The sequence below is a fragment of the Salarias fasciatus genome, chromosome 16 (genome assembly GCF_902148845.1).
Source record: "Salarias fasciatus chromosome 16, fSalaFa1.1, whole genome shotgun sequence".
Taxonomy (NCBI): domain Eukaryota; kingdom Metazoa; phylum Chordata; class Actinopteri; order Blenniiformes; family Blenniidae; genus Salarias; species Salarias fasciatus.
Genome location: NC_043760.1, coordinates 1,125,272 through 1,141,113, shown reverse-complemented (window position 1 = coordinate 1,141,113; position 15,842 = coordinate 1,125,272). Strand labels below are relative to the sequence as shown.

Below are 15,842 nucleotides of genomic sequence, written 5' to 3'. Positions count from 1 at the left end.
GTCCGGTCCGGTCCGGTCCGGTCCGGTCCGGTCCGGTCCGGTCCGGTCCGGTCCGGTCCTGCAGCCACATGTGGCTCTTCAGCTCCATGAAGCTTTCAGACACTTTGTTTTATTTCATTTCACACTGAGGGTTCTCATCTGGACGGTGAAAGCAGCAGAGCGGTGGGAGGTCTGAGGCTGAAGGGTCGTGACCCTGGAGGGAACGGTCAGGAGGCTCACCGAGTACAAACATAGTAAAATTTTATTTACAGTTCTGTACAAAAATAATGTCCCTCTTCCTGAAGTGTCCACGGGTCCTTTTGGTCCACAAATAAATACCAGTAGTGAAATAGGGTGTGTGTGTGTGTGTGTGTGTGTGTGTGTGTGTGTGTGTGTGTGTGTGTGTTCCTCATTGAGCCTGGTCTGCAGGGTTCATCACTCGGCCCATGAACAAGATTGATCCTGAGAAAAAAAGACAAACATTTCAATGTTTCCTTCATCGTAACCAAAACTTCATGATTGTGACATTTATTATCGAGCGCTGTGTTCTGTTTTGCCACTAGGGGGCGACAAAGCCTGCATAATGAAATATTTCCTACTGAAGTGAGGAGCAGATTTTAGTTTTCAGTACTGATCTCACTGCAAGGCAGCAGGAAGACTGAGAAGCTGAGTCGTGTCGTGACGGTCCGCTGTGTGCTTCTGCCCTGACCTCTAACCCTGACCCTAACTCTAACCCTAACCTCTGTGAAGCTAAAGGCTTCCGTCCCAAACCTAATGAGATAACGTGCGAGAGCACTGGACCCAGGACATTTTTCATGAATGCAGAATTTCACCACTTCCCAGTAAATGGTGACCTGGTCGTATTTCCAGGAGGGAATTAGTTGAGTTCAGTCATTCCTCAGTTTAACCTCCTGCTGTGGGACAGGTGTAAAGCCAGTGTCTGATTGGCTGGAGAGGCCGGATCCGTCCCGGAGTGTCCCATGTTGACGCCCAGCGCCTGGAGACGGTACCTGTGTTTATGTGTCGGAGCAGGAACAGGAAGGGCCGGTCCGCCTTGAAGACCGGCGCTCGGGACCGTTTGAGGAGCACCATGGCTGCCGGGGACAAGCCGTCATTATTTACCGTCCTCTGACCAGGAAGTGGGTCTGTCTCGCCGTCTCACCAGTGGCGGCTGAAGCCTTGGTCCCGTCCTCCGTCACCTCCATCCGCACTTCGTGGAAAGCGTCAGACACATAAAGGCCGTCCTCTATGAGGGACAGAGGACAGAATAATCAGCTGTGTCCAGAAACCCCGGAGAGTTTCGGCGGGGAAGGACCCACCGGACATGCCGGTGAAGTCGGCCGCCGCCGCGCTGAAGGCGTCGCTGACGCCCATGGCGGGGAGCGCCGCCCGCAGGCTGAACCGCCGCTGCATCCGGAACCTGGACAGAGGAGGACACACTGAGTCCCGGCGTCTGGTGGGGCGTCGGCGCCGGAGAGGTCCCGGCCCGGACCGCCACCTGGGCAGGAAGACGTCCATCTTGGTCCTGCGCAGCCCCGCCTCCCAGGACGCCAGCTGGCGGGCGGACAGCCGCGACTCCAGGGACGACAGCGGAGTCTTCCTCTCGCTCGGCAGGACCACCTGCAGGCTCAGAGAGCCCCCCAGGTACGGCAGGTCCAGAACCGTGTAGCGCTGGTCCGACCCGGTCCGGAACTGACCTGCAGGGAGGAGGAGGAGGAGGAGGAAGAGGAGGAGGAAGAGGAGGAGGAAGAGGAGGAGGAGGAGGAGGAGGAGGAGGAGGAGGAAGAGGAGGAGGAAGAGGAGGAGGAAGAGGAGGAGGAGGAGGAGGAGGAGGAGGAGGAAGAGGAGGGGAGGAGGAGGAGGAGGAAGAGGAGGAGGAGGAGGAGGAAGAGGAGGAGGAGGAGGAGGAGGAAGAGGAGGAGGAGGAGGAGGAGGAAGAGGAGGAGGAAGAGGAGGAGGAGGAGGAGGAAGAGGAGGAGGAGGAGGAAGAGGAGGAGGAAGAGGAGGAGGAGGAGGAGGAGGAGGAGGAAGAGGAGGAGGAGGAGGAGGAGGAGGAAGAGGAGGAGGAGGAGGAGGAAGAGGAGGAGGAGGGAGAGGAAGAGCAGGAAGACTTGTCACTGTTTGACAGAGTCAGGAGGATGACAGTTCTGGATGGTTTCAGGATGGATGGACAAATGGATGGATGGATGGATGGATGGATGGATGGATGGAGAGTTGGACGGACAGACGGACAGACGGACAGACGGACAGACGGACAGACGGACGGAGGGACAGACGGACGGAGGGACAGACGGACGGAGGGACAGACGGACGGACAGACGGACAGACGAAGACGTGCGTCCTCCTACCGAAGCCGACCTCTGCCGCCTGGTACATCATGGCCACCTTGACGGAGGATCCGTCGGGCAGGGTGAAGGGCAGGTTCTGCGTGTTGGAGAACTGGAACTGCGTCTGCCAGACGCCCCTGAAGGCCACCGTGCTGATGAGCGCCACCTGCAGGCGGCGGCCGCTCGGCGCCGGCGCCTCGCCCCAGCCCGACGGCTCGCCGCTGCTGCTCCCCGCCTGGACGGGCCACGCCTCCTCTGAGCGCGAAACACAAGGACAAGGGTCCGCTGTAAAGGCCTGCAGGCAGCCGGCCGGGGTCACACAGGTCAGAGGTCAGAGGTCAGACTGATATTTAGGCTGCCATTAAACAACGGAAGCCGTCCGTCCCACCGCCTCACGCCCGGCACGCCTCACGCCGGTTTTGATGTACCACACACATCGACTGAATGAAATACACTCTGGAGCGAGGCTGAGAGGTGAAAGGTCAGCAGCTCTCTGATCCCCGCAACTCTCTGCATCTACTGACAGTTTGCTGCGCTCCCGCCAAGGTTCTGATGTTCGGACAGAAACGTCCCCGGCCTGCCCACCTGTCTCAACTGTGAGCATGGACCTCTGACCCCGGCCGCTGCCCTCTGACCCTGAGTGCTGACCTCTGACCCCGGCCGCTGCCCTCTGACCCTGAGTGCTGACCTCTGACCCCAGCCGCTGCCCTCTGACCCTGAGTGTTGACCTCTGACCCCGGCCGCTGCCCTCTCACCCTGGCTGCTGACCTCTGACCCCGGCCGCTGCCCTCTCGCCCTGAGTGCTGACCTCTGACCCCGGCCGCTGCCCTCTGACCCTGAGTGCTGACCTCTGACCCCAGCCGCTGCCCTCTGACCCTGAGTGTTGACCTCTGACCCCGGCCGCTGCCCTCTGACCCTGAGTGCTGACCTCTGACCCCGGCCGCTGCCCTCTTACCCTGAGTGCTGACCTCTGACCCCGGCCGCTGCCCTCTGACCCTGAGTGCTGACCTCTGACCCTGAGTGCTGACCTCTGACCCCGGCCGCTGCCCTCTGACCCCGGCCGCTGCCCTCTGACCCTGAGTGCTGACCTCTGACCCCGGCCGCTGCCCTCTCACCCTGGCTGCCGGTGTGGTTGTCCTGGCTGAAGTTGGCCCGGACGATGGCGGCGTGGCCCCAGGCGGCGGCGCTGCGGGTGAAGGAGGTCAGGAGGTCGACGCCGCTCTGGACCAGCAGGGTGCAGGTCTGCTGCAGCCACAGGCCCCGGCTGCTGTTCCCCAGGTCTCCTTGGGAGCCCAGCAGCAGGCTGCGCACCTGCGCGTCTGCAGGAGGAAGAGGAGACGCACCGTCAGAGCTCCGCCACCAGGTGGCGTCGGTCCTCCGCCCTGCAGCGTCAGGCTGCTCTCTGCAGCTGGTCTCTGGAGTTTCCCTTTGTTTCCAGTGTGTGAATCATTTTTTAACAGACGTGTCAGTCTGGTTCCATTCTGTAATATAACATCAGCATCAAGCAACATAAACATTATGAGCCCCGCCTTCCTCTCATAGACCCCCATGTTATCCCAAAAAGCGCCGGTCAGCGACAGCCAATAGGCTTCGAGCTTCCGCCTTGTCCTGCTGTCAGTCACCTGCTGCAGCCAGAGAGCGGGTCGCTCGCCCAGCAGAGGAGAGTTAGCCACAGCAGATAAATCCACCGTCTGCTGAACGTCCACCGGAAACAGATCAACATGGAGGATGCTGCGGACTGGAGGCTCTCATTTTCACCCCATGGGTAATGAGCGCGCACAGTTAAAGGGGCGTGGCTTGGTCCTCCCTAAAGCAGTGGGAGGGCGGAGCCTCGAGACGTTGGATTAAAAAAAAGTCATTCTCTAAAAACTCCAGACACGAGCTTTAATTGATGATTTTTAATGTGAAACTGGAGGCGTCTGCAAAATGAGGGTGACAGCTGGAAGATGTTCCGTGAGCAGTCCAAACTGTTTGACTTCAACACAGTTTCTTCTCGTGTATTTCTGGACTCTGGTATTTTTGTGCAGGCATGTTTGGAACGCCTAATAACAGGAAGCGGTTCATCATCAGCCTGAAGACCAGCGTTAAACCCTCTGGGCTCTCCAGAACCGCAGCCGATTGGCCTGAGTGACGGCTGGAACCAGGCTGGAACCAGACTGGATCTGGAACCAGACTGGATCTGGAACCAGGCTGGATCCAGACTGGATCTGGAACCAGACTGGATCTGGAACCAGGCTGGATCCAGACTGGAACCAGACTGGAACCAGGCTGGATCTGGAACCAGGCTGGATCCAGACTGGAACCAGGATGGAACCAGGATGGAACCAGACTGGAACCAGGATGGAACCAGACTGGATCTGGAACCAGACTGGATCTGGAACCAGGCTGGAACCAGGATGGATCCAGACTGGATCTGGAACCAGACTGGATCTGGAACCAGACTGGAACCAGACTGGATCTGGAACCAGGCTGGATCCAGACTGGAACCAGACTGGAACCAGGCTGGATCTGGAACCAGGCTGGTTGTGGACGCCAGACGTTTCTGAAGCGTCCTGTCGGTTTAACCCCTGACTGACGGGCTGCTGTCGAGCGAGCAGCCCTGCGGCGGCGGCGGCGGCGGCGGCGGCGGCGGCGGCGGCGGCCTCTTGACCCCGGGGGCCGAGCTGCAGCGGTTAATGAGATTAGAGCGGGGGTTTTGTTCAGGCAGGTATTACGGCTCCAGACACCGCGGTGCTCTGCGAGGCCGGCGGCGGCGGCAGCAGCGGCGCCGCTCCACGCCACCTGGTACCAACGGCGCCGAGGCCCCCGACGGGCCCGGAACCCCGGACCTGCGGCTCCGGAGCCGCCTCCGGCCGCCCCTGGCGTCCCTACCGTTGGCGTTGAATCCCAGCGTCTCCTCCAGCTGCGCCAGCGTGTTTCCCCTGGCGCCGAGCTGCAGCAGCGCCAGCGACAGCGACACGCCCACCGGAGACGCCATCAGGTCCGAGCTGTTCTCCGTCTCGGCCAGCGTCTGGTAGAGGCGCACGGCGAAGCGGCCGTGCAGCTCCCGCACGCCGTCCTGCAGGCTGCTGTCCGCCCGGCCGCTCGCCGCCAGCCACAGGCAGGCCAGCAGCCACGGCAGCGGCGGGCCACGCATCGCCGCGACCCCGGGGCAGGACGGGAGCAGAGGGCAGAGGTCAACCGGCCGGGAGCGTCCTCAGAACCCTGAGACAGGACGGGAGCAGAGGGCAGAGGTCAGCCGGCCGGTAGTCCTGATGGAAAGGTTAAATACTGCCCCCTGCAGCTGGATCTCCTCACAGCAGCCATCACACCCAGCGTTCCGGCTGGAAGACCGCTTTGCACCTCATGGGGGCGCTGTGCAGCTGAGCGGCCGTTCAGACGTTTTCATTTCAGAAACGCTCAGACTGAAAGACTGAAAACAGCCTCGGAAAGCTGCGTTTTCCCCGTTTCCATGGAGACGGGCCGTGTTTTCTACACCTAGCACTGCCTCTAATGGACAACAGAGGAATTACACCAACCTAACAGCTGAAGAGACTGATTCTTTATGGCGCAGGGTTTCTCTAAATGAAGACATTTCAAGATGAATTATTATTATTATTGTTGTTGTTGTTGTTGTTGTTGTTGTTGTTGTTGATAATAATAATAATAATAATAATAATAATAATAATAATAATAATAATAATAATAATAATAAATATAATAATAATGATAATAATTTAACAATAATAGTATCCATGGATTTCCGCAGTAAATATTGCAGCTCTGACTCGTACCTGTGTCCAGGTGAGGTCGTGTCCTGTCCTCTGTCTCTGTCCTGATGTCCTGAGCTGGGACCAGTGTGTCTGCGGGCTCCGGTGCGCCTCCGGTGCGGGATGCGGGTTCCAGGCCGGTCCAGGGTGCGGGGCTCGGGCTGCGGGGTGCAGACCGGTCCCGTGCAGCGTGCGGGGTGCTGGACGCGGTGTCGGGCTGCGCTGGGGTTCTGTGCGGGCCCCCCTCTCTCTCTCCGTCTGTCTCTCTCTCTCTCTCTCTCTCTCTCTCCCTAGCGCGCGCGCTCCCTCCCTCCGCGCTGCGGTCATGCGGCGCTCCGCTCTCCGTCGGCGATGTCCGTACCACTCGTCCGGGACTCCGGCCTCGCGGGGCTATAAGGAGCCAGGCGGAGGGAGGCAGGTCACCGGCCAGCAAATCCCGGAGGGCGGAAAACACCCCCGCGCCGCACGCGCGCACGGCGCGGTGGCGCAGGCGTGCGCGCACGTTCTCTGGACGTGGAGTCAGATTCCCGCGGGGTCGGTAGGAACTTCCTGAAGAGGACAGCAGCAGCTGCCCACGGTGGGAGGGTTGCTGGTTCGATTCCCCTGTGGAGGGGTTCTGTCACTGCCACAGTCCAACAGGCGCATCTGAGCTGAACAGAAAAGTAAAAACGACCAAACGTCTGAGTGACTGTCCCGGAACTTCACTGCCACGCAACAACGAAAAATCACTCGGGAACAAAATCAGTTCTGTCATAAAAACTTATCGATAAAGTTCTGAAATAGAAAAAGAGATTGAAGCAAAGTGAATAAAAAATGTTTGATCCGTTTGACATATTCCTGATGAGCAAACTGCAGCAGTCCTGTGTGAAATATTGTCATTATTAATATTATTACATTTGGAAAAGAGTTTTTAATGCTGCTTAAATCATCTGTTAACTTATGAGATTATTGGTGAAATGTTACTGGCGGAGTTGATCCAGGATCTTGTTCCACTGCTGTCATGTTATTAAAGGGGCTGTATCCTGCTTTTTTAGCTAGTCCAAACCCCATTATTGGCATTAACATGGTAATAGTTTATTTTTGGCGCCAAGGAAAAGTCATTTTGTGTGAAATAAAAGATTTTCTGGGGCTAACTCTGAAATCCGGAAGAAAATCCCGCCTCTCCCCCTGTGGACTTTGACTGACAGCGTACTTCAACCAATCAGCGCTTCAAAACAAATACGTCATGTGTTAGCTTCTCTAAGGGCTAGCTTTAGCTTTTTAGCTCCAGCTTCTCTCCACGCAAAGACACGCGAAAACGTCTTTTCCTGTTAGAAACTCACCAAGCGCAGACCCTTCAGACCCTCCAGACCCTCCAGACCCTCCAGACCCTTCAGACCCTTCAGACCCTCCAGACCCTTCAGACCCTTCAGACCCTCCAGACCCTCCAGACCCTCCAGACCCTTCAGACCCTCCAGACCCTTCAGACCCTTCAGACCCTTCAGACCCTCCAGACCCTCCAGACCCTTCAGACCCTTCAGACCCTCCAGACCCTTCAGACCCTCCAGACCCTTCAGACCCTTCAGACCCTTCAGACCCTCCAGACCCTCCAGACCCTTCAGACCCTTCAGACCCTCCAGACCCTCCAGACCCTTCAGACCCTTCAGACCCTCCAGACCCTCCAGACCCTTCAGACCCTTCAGACCCTTCAGACCCTCCAGACCCTTCAGACCCTTCAGACCCTTCAGACTCTTGCTCTTGCTTGATTGTTGCTCTCAGACGATGGTTAAAGTTTATCTCCGTAATCGTAGAAAAAACCGGCAACGCTGATTGCCGAGGGCCTGTAGGACGGGGGGGGGGGGGGGGGGGGGGGGGGGGGGGGATCATCTCCGTGTGACGTCAACGTGGGAAACAGAGTTTTCTCGGTGGGAGGGGCTGCCTCTCTGAGCAGCAGAAACACCAGGAAAGCTCAAACACAGGCACGGAGGAAAGAAAACGCTTTGGGGTGTTTTTGGTGAGAACATAGCCATATAACAAGGTTAAAACATACTAAAAGTGAATTTTGCATGATACAGCCCCTTTAAATCACATTAAAGCTTTAAAGGTGCATTAAGGAGTTTTTCAACTTTAAAAATACTTATTTTCCACCATAAATATGTTCCAAATATTCAATGATGTGTACAATGTGCCCTGACATATTCATTGTTCGTACCGCTAACAGCGCTAAATTGTCACTTGAAAGCCAGAGTGCCGGTCCGGCTCCAGTGTTTCTTGGGGAGAATTTGAGATGATGTGACGTAGCTTTCGTTTTGTCGCCATTCCTCCGCCAGACGCTTAGCAGCAACAACTGAGCAGTATTGAGGATGGAGCTTCCAGAAAGTAAGAACAGACCGGCTTCTAGCACTGCAGCTCCACACAGACCCGCCAGGCAGGACAACCTTCGAGGTCACTGCAGCGCTGCTAAAAGAGCGAGGAAGGAGTTCCCCTCTTCCGTGCACGTACATGGACACAAGCCACACGCACCGTTTCACTAAGCTGCAGTTACGCCCAAGGCCTGCAGGGGCCGTTGTTTCACATGAAATGTGCAAAAACTGCTTAATGCAGCTTTAAGACTCCGAAAAGAACCAAATCATCTCGTGATTGACGTTCCCTCCCGAAGTTGCCTGACTGGTTCCTGAACTGGGTAAAATGCAACTTTCTATCAATCAGCCAGTTTTTCCACCTCTTCATCCAGTTCAGGGTCAGTGAGTGCTCTGAGCTGGATTCATTCATTCATTCATTCAGTGATTCAGTGATTCAGTGTATATCAGTGGCAGCTGTGGCTCAGCAGGCCATCAGTGGTTCGACGCCCCCCTCCCCCTGAAACCTGTGTAAATCCACTGAGTGACTCCAGATTGAGTGTCCTACTGTAAACGGTCTCTACCTTCGTGCTGATGAGCACTGTGCTGTTTAACGTGTCCTGTATTCTCTGCAGAAACCCGCCGGGTTCCTTCTGAAGGGTTTCGTGCGTTCCTCTCTCCAGTGACAGCAGCCTCGGTACGAGGGGCGGGAATAGAGAGCTGTCCTGGTGACGGAGGCCGCCGCCCGTCCTTCTGTTGTGCTCATGAGCAAACGGAGCTGCGAGCGTCACGCCGCTGCGTCAGCCTCTCTGAGGAATGTGGACTGGCTCGTCATGGAGGAGCAACAAACAGAGCCCAGAGGCAGGAGGGGAAACGGAGGCAGGGCACCACTTTGACCTCTGACATGTGGATGGAGAAGCCCGAGCGCCGGTCACATTTTATAAAAACCATCTAAATCCTGAGTTCATTAAACAGAAAGAGTCTAATCACCTCATCTCTGTTCAGGAGTCACAGCGTGTGATCCATCAGTTTGTTTTTCTCTCAAGAATAACAGCATAAAGACTCCCAAAGGCTGATGGGTTAAATCTCCACGCTGAGGCTAATGCTAGCTAGCTAGCTTTCATGGCAGCGTCTCTGGTCTCTCAGCTCGGGTCTCAGAGTCGTGTTGTGTCTCTACTCTCAGGAAATTAGTTTTGAAAAAATAATCATTTTCTTTGAAATCTTTACAGCATGCTTGGTGGTTTGGTGGCCGGATCAGAGCCTCTTGCGGCCGGTTTTGGCCCACAGGCCTCATGTTTGACAGCTGACACGGCCTTGGGAACGGATCCTGCTTCATGCTGCGCTCTGCCTTCATCAGCTGTTTCTATCTTGAGTTTAGGTTCTGCGGTTCCAGCAGGTTCTGCTCCGTTCTGTGGGTTCCCGGGTTTCTTCTGAGCATCTGTTGATGTTGGATTCCGTCAGCAGCGTGTTTTCATGTGACCTTTCAGGAACCCGTTAAGCTCCGCCCCCTCCGTCGTCATGTTTTCTTCCCGTTCGCCGCTCTCTTCTGGGAATAGAAGCCGATCAGTGAAGACAGAGTGAAGACGAAAAAGAAACAGGAAGTCTCTCTTGTGGCTGAATCCTGACCTCTGACCTTTATGGCAGGAAGTGTAAAAATGATCCACATGTATTGTCAAGTGAGCTGCGATGCCTCGTTGTGAAGTGATGAATAAGTATAACCTGTAACTGAGCCCGGACCAGAGGACGGTCTCGGTCTGTCCCTCTGAGGCCATGGAGACGGTCTTCACCCGGTGATGGAGTGGAGACCTGACGTCCCTGCAGCAGCTGACCGTCCGTCTCTGGACGCCCGTCCCTCCACCGTCCCCGTTAATTGGGGACAGTCAGCAAAATAACCGGAGTGTTTTTCCCATGAGCGGCGAGCGTGATTGGCAGCGCTCAGGTATGCGGCGCTTTGTCTCGGGGATTCCAGCCATTACTGGCCGGACTAATGAGACGAGCGGCGCTCGGCTTCATTAACCGCGGCGGCCGCATTCCCCAAAACCCGCCGCCGGCTCTGACGCCGGAGCGCGGAATGTTCAGGACGTGGCCGGAGGACATGAGACGTCACGGTAGCTGGACAGGGACAATCACCGGTCAAGATGCTTCCAACGGCGGGCGGCGGCTTTCATCTGGGGGTCTGTCGGGGTTTGTGGGGGTCTGTAGAGGTCTGTGGGGGTCTGTAGGGGTTTGTGGGGGTCTGTAGGAGTCTGTGGGGGTCTGTAGGGGTCTGTGGGGGTCTGTAGGGGTTTGTGGGGGTCTGTAGGGGTCTGTGGGGTCTGTAGGGGTTTGTGGGGGTCTGTAGAGGTCTGTGGGGGTCTGTAGGGGTTTTTGGGGGTCTGTAGGGGTCTGTAGGAGTCTGTAGGGGTCTGTGGGGGTCTGTAGGGGTCTGTAGGGGTCTGTAGGAGTCTGTAGGGGTTTTTGGGGGTCCCAGCGTGTCCCAGCCTGTCGTTGAGAACATGAGGACTGAAACATGACAGGAAACGTGAGACGAGACAGAAGGACTAAGACCAGGAGCAGAGCTGGCCGGGGTCGTTAGCGCCCCCAGTCAATGGCTGTGTGTGTGTGTGTGTGTGTGTGTGTGTGTGTGTGTGTGTGTGTGTGTGTGTGTGTGTGTGTGTGTGTGTGTGTGTGTGTGTGTGTGTGTGTGTGTGTAGGAGGGGTGGTTGTGGAGCGGGGGGGGGGGCGCACACCTGTACGGTCACCCCCCCCCCCCCCCCCCCCCCCCCCCCAAGTACGCTGCGCCCTAGGTGGCTGCCTAGTTCGCCTGTGCCCAGAGCAACGTGACACCGGGACGCTTAAAACACATATTCCATCAAAACAAGACTCCACCATCCTCCATCTTCCTCCTCCTTCCTCCACCTTCCTCCATCCATCCTCCATCTTCCTCCACCTTCCTTCATCCTTCCTCCACCTTCCTTCATCTTCCTCCACCTTCCTCCATCCTTCCTCCACCTTCCTCCATCCATCCTCCATCTTCCTCCTCCTTCCTCCACCTTCCTCCTCCCCCCGTGGTCGTCCCGGTGAGCGGCTCGGTGATCCTCGTGCACGTGGATGTCAGCCAGGGTTTTCCAGGCTCAGGGTGACTCCTCCACTGTTTTCCTTCTGCTGCCAAATGTGTGTGCTGATGTGTGTGTGTGTGTGTGTGTGTGTGTGTGTGTGTGTGTGTGACCCTGCGATGCCTCCGCCTTTCTCCTCATGGCAGCAACTTAATCCCTAACTATGGAGACTATCACCAGGCTCTCCATTTAGGCCCCTCAAAATCGTATGACCTCTGACTTCACAGGGGAAGGAGAGGTGATGGAGGTGATGGAGGTGATGCAGCAGTACAGGTGGGGGTTCAATCCTGTCCTGTCAGTGTCAGAACATTCATAAGTCCGATCAGCACAACGTGACTAAGAGGGGGTGGAGGAGCGACGGAGCCCGGCTGACCGCTGCTGGAGGTTCTGTCCACTGCTGGTGGAGGTTCTGTCCACTGTCCACCGCTGCTGGAGGTTCTGTCCACTGTCCACTGCTGGTGGAGGTTCTGTCCACTGTCCACCGCTGGTGGAGGTTCTGTCCACTGTCCACTGCTGGTGGAGGTTCTGTCCACTGTCCACCGCTGGTGGAGGTTCTGTCCACTGTCCACTGCTGGTGGAGGTTCTGTCCACTGTCCACCGCTGGTGGAGGTTCTGTCCACTGTCCACTGCTGGTGGAGGTTCTGTCCACTGTCCACTGCTGGTGGAGGTTCTGTCCACTGTCCACTGCTGGTGGAGGTTCTGTCCACCGCTGGTGGAGGTTCTGTCCACTGTCCACCGCTGGTGGAGGTTCTGTCCACTGTCTACTGCTGGTGGAGGTTCTGTCCACTGTCCACTGCTGGTGGAGGCTCTGTCCACTGTCCACCGCTGGTGGAGGTTCTGTCCACTGCTGGTGGAGGTTCTGTCCACTGTCCACCGCTGGTGGAGGTTCTGTCCACCGCTGGTGGAGGTTCTGTCCACTGTCCACTGCTGGTGGAGGTTCTGTCCACTGTCCACCGCTGGTGGAGGTTCTGTCCACCGCTGGTGGAGGTTCTGTCCACTGCTGGTGGAGGTTCTGTCCACTGTCCACCGCTGGTGGAGGTTCTGTCCACTGTCCACCGCTGGTGGAGGTTCTGTCCACTGTCCACCGCTGGTGGAGGTTCTGTCCACTGTCCACCGCTGGTGGAGGTTCTGTCCACTGCTGGTGGAGGTTCTTTCCACTGTCCACTGCTGGTGGAGGTTCTGTCCACTGTCCACCGCTGGTGGAGGTTCTGTCCACTGTCCACCGCTGGTGGAGGTTCTGTCCACTGCCTACAGCTGATGGAGAAATAAACTAAACAGCGTTACTACCTTTAGTAACGATTAATGTAATTAATTACTTTTCCAGCATTACCGTTACTGACAGTAAATCTTAAACTTCCATCAAGAGAGGATCCAAATTCTTTGATGTATTTAAACAAGGTTTGTAAAAGTAATAGAATAGTTACTTTGCCTAGTAAGTAGTTACTTTTAAAACATTGTAACTCAGTTACTTTCTTGAAAGAGAAACCAGTATGACTAAAAGGAACTTACCCAGCACTGCTGCTTAGCAATAATCATCATAAATCTAGACAGAGAATGTCCGTTTAATTTGGACCAAAGTTTAGCTTTGAGGCGCATCTTACGTTTAAACATCACGAGCTTCTTTATTCTTTCTTCACATGCAGATGACAGATAGCTCTTAATATTATTATTATTATTATTATTATTATTATTATTATTATTATTATTATTATTATTATTATTATTTGGTTTTTTATAGTGGATTATCAGAAATCTCCTTAGCTGTAGATTGCAGATGTAGAATACAGATGTAGATTATATAGAATAAACAAGTGGAGCTTTTGGGCGAGTCTCCATTGCGCTGGGCAAATAACGGATCCTTTATAAATGATGGAGCAGAGCTTGAATTAGCGCGCAATGGTCCAATCAGCCGTGCAGGTAGAAACTTTATCAATCGTGCTCATTGAGTCGTCGAACCCTCAACCCTGTCAGGATCAGGAGAACGTAGAGGAACGGCCGCGGCTGAAAAGACGTGAAGAACCAAAAGAGAACAAAGGAGCAAGCGGCGCTGCGGGGGGCGGACCGGCTCTCCGCTTCACCTCCGGTGCCCCCGTCCCTCCGTCCCTCCAGCCCCGCCGGGGCCGGGGATTAGCGGGGCGCTGGCGTGCGGGGCCGGGCCGGGCCGGGCCGGGCCGGTGTCGCCAGAAAGATCCGCCAGGTACGCCACGGCGGATTAGAGCCACCCGGGCTGGCACCGGGAGGGGGGCGCCTGGGGGGGGGGGGGGGGGGGCGTCCCAGGGACACGAGGACCTGCAGGTCCCGCTGGGTCTTTGTCCTCACGGTAGGACGCAGACAGCTGTGTCTCTGGCCTCCTCTGATATGAAGACTGCTTTATCATTAACGTTTGATTCGTTGCTTTTGTTCCATTCTGTGAGCTTCCCTCTGTAGTGAAGACGAAGCTTATTTCTTCCTCCTCTCTTCCTTTTCTCAGATTTAGTGAAACGAACAAAACAGAAAAACCTCATTAATCCTGCTGAATATTCTACAGGTTCAAAATGATTCCGAGACTCCAGACACTCTTTATTTCATTTATTCTCACATTTTACATGCAACGTCATGACTTCAAAGTTAATTTAATTTTTTTCATCTTTCTACATGAAGTCAAGTCATAAATCTGCATTTTCTAGTTTTAATGAACCAAAGAAGCAGAATAATTTGACGTTTAACAAAATCCCAGGAATGTTCACCTCTGCTGAAGAGAAGAGGAAGTCAGTGGAAACGTGAAGAGCTAAAGGTGTGGGGAAGTTCTGAAAACGTTAAGAATCCTTCTGGTCCTGGTCCTGGTCCGCACAGCGGGAAGGCTCAGATCCCGGCCGGGTCTTCCTGTGTGGGGTTTGCATGTTCTCCCTGTATGTGCAGCTTTGCTGCTCTGGTTTTAAGGGTGACCTGTCCAGGAGGATCCTGCATTCAGCCACCGTGAACCCTGAACCGGGTTTAGAAGAGGGACGGACGGTCCTGGACCCGCCTGGTCCTGCATGTCAGGCCTGAAGAGACTGAAGGAAACCAGGTCAGATCCTCTCAGCCTCCAGGCCAGGACCACCTGGGCCTTAGACCTGGTCTCTGCAGCCCTGCGGTGCCATCTGCTGGACCTGCAGTGCAACGCAGTCTGGTGCCTGCAGTCCCAGCCTGGAGTCCTGGACTGAGTCTCTGCACCACCTGCAGGCTATCGTCCACCCGTTCCTCTGACTTCTCCCTGCAGCCACGACAGGAGAGCCGTGCACAAACAGAGAGATCGAGCATGAGAACACAGAACAGGAAGCCTGACCGGGAACCAGGGAGTTCTCACCGCCAGACCACAGCGCTAACCACTGATCCACCGGACCGTCCGGGACGCTGGGAGTTTAGCGCTGTGGGGATTGAAGTTGGGACTTCACTTCTCTGAAAAATCTCCACCTTGTGTTGTGTTCACTGTTGAAAGGACGGGACAGGCGACAGGCGGCGGCGACAGGTGCCGGCTACAGGCGGCGGGGACAGGCGACAGGCAGCAGTGACAGGCGGCGGTGACAGGCGGCGGCAAGAGGCTACTTCACCTAACTCCCACCGCAGTGTCTCCGATCTGAGGCTGAATCCTTCTGAACATGAGAAAGCCTCCAAAATCTGAAGAGTAAAACTGGCTGAACGAGACGCTTTACTGCTGGATGTCGAAGACCACCTCCAGCCCGGGGTCACCTGCAGCCCGGGGTCACCTGCAGCCCGGGGTCACCTCCAGCCCGGGGTCACCTGCAGCCCGGGGTCACCTGCAGCCCGGGGTCACCTGCAGCCCGGGGTCACCTCCAGCCCGGGGTCACCTGCAGCCCGGGGTCACCTGCAGCCCGGGGTCACCTGCAGCCCGGGGTCACCTCCAGCCCGGGGTCACCTGCAGCCCGGGGTCACCTCCAGCCCGGGGTCACCTGCAGCCCGGGGTCACCTCCAGCCCGGGGTCACCTCCAGCCCGGGGTCACCTGCAGCCCGGGGTCACCTGCAGCCCGGGGTCACCTCCAGCCCGGGGTCACCTGCAGCCGGGGTCACCTGCAGCCCGGGGTCACCTCCAGCCCGGGGTCACCTCCAGCCCGGGGTCACCTGCAGCCCGGGGTCACCTGCAGCCGGGGTCACCTGCAGCCCGGGGTCACCTGCAGCCCGGGGTCACCTGCAGCCCGGGGTCACCTGCAGCCCGGGGTCACCTCCAGCCCGGGGTCACCTCCAGCCCGGGGTCACCTGCAGCCGGGGTCACCTCCAGCCCGGGGTCACCTGCAGCCGGGGTCACCTGCAGCCCGGGGTCACCTCCAGCCCGGGGTCACCTCCAGCCCGGGGTCACCTGCAGCCAGGGTCACCTACAGCCGGGGTCACCTGGAGTGG

At 56.6% G+C, this 15,842-nt stretch overlaps 1 protein-coding gene across 1 annotated transcript; it reads right to left on the bottom strand.

Annotated features, from left to right (window-relative positions):
- Nucleotides 1-222: 222 nt before the first annotated feature.
- On the bottom strand, nucleotides 223-5,442 carry serpine3 (serpin peptidase inhibitor, clade E (nexin, plasminogen activator inhibitor type 1), member 3). Its single transcript, XM_030112125.1, has 8 exons — nucleotides 5,178-5,442; nucleotides 3,395-3,625; nucleotides 2,328-2,561; nucleotides 1,478-1,676; nucleotides 1,299-1,399; nucleotides 1,142-1,225; nucleotides 990-1,073; nucleotides 223-441 (listed from the first exon to the last, which is right to left on the bottom strand). The coding sequence occupies exons 1-8, from the start codon at nucleotides 5,440-5,442 to the stop codon at nucleotides 389-391; spliced, it is 1,251 nt and encodes a 416-aa protein (XP_029967985.1). The 3' UTR covers nucleotides 223-388.
- Nucleotides 5,443-15,842: the final 10,400 nt, after the last annotated feature.

Coding starts and splice junctions, on each gene's coding strand:
- serpine3 (XM_030112125.1), bottom strand. CDS start 5,442: ATGCGTGGCCCGCCGCTGCCGTGGCTGCTGGCCTGCCTGTGGCTGGCG. Junction 1,677..2,327: donor GGCGGCAGAGGTCGGCTTCG/GTAGGAGGACGC, acceptor TCCTCCCTGCAG/GTCAGTTCCGGACCGGGTCG. Junction 1,226..1,298: donor CGACTTCACCGGCATGTCCG/GTGGGTCCTTCC, acceptor TGTCCCTCATAG/AGGACGGCCTTTATGTGTCT.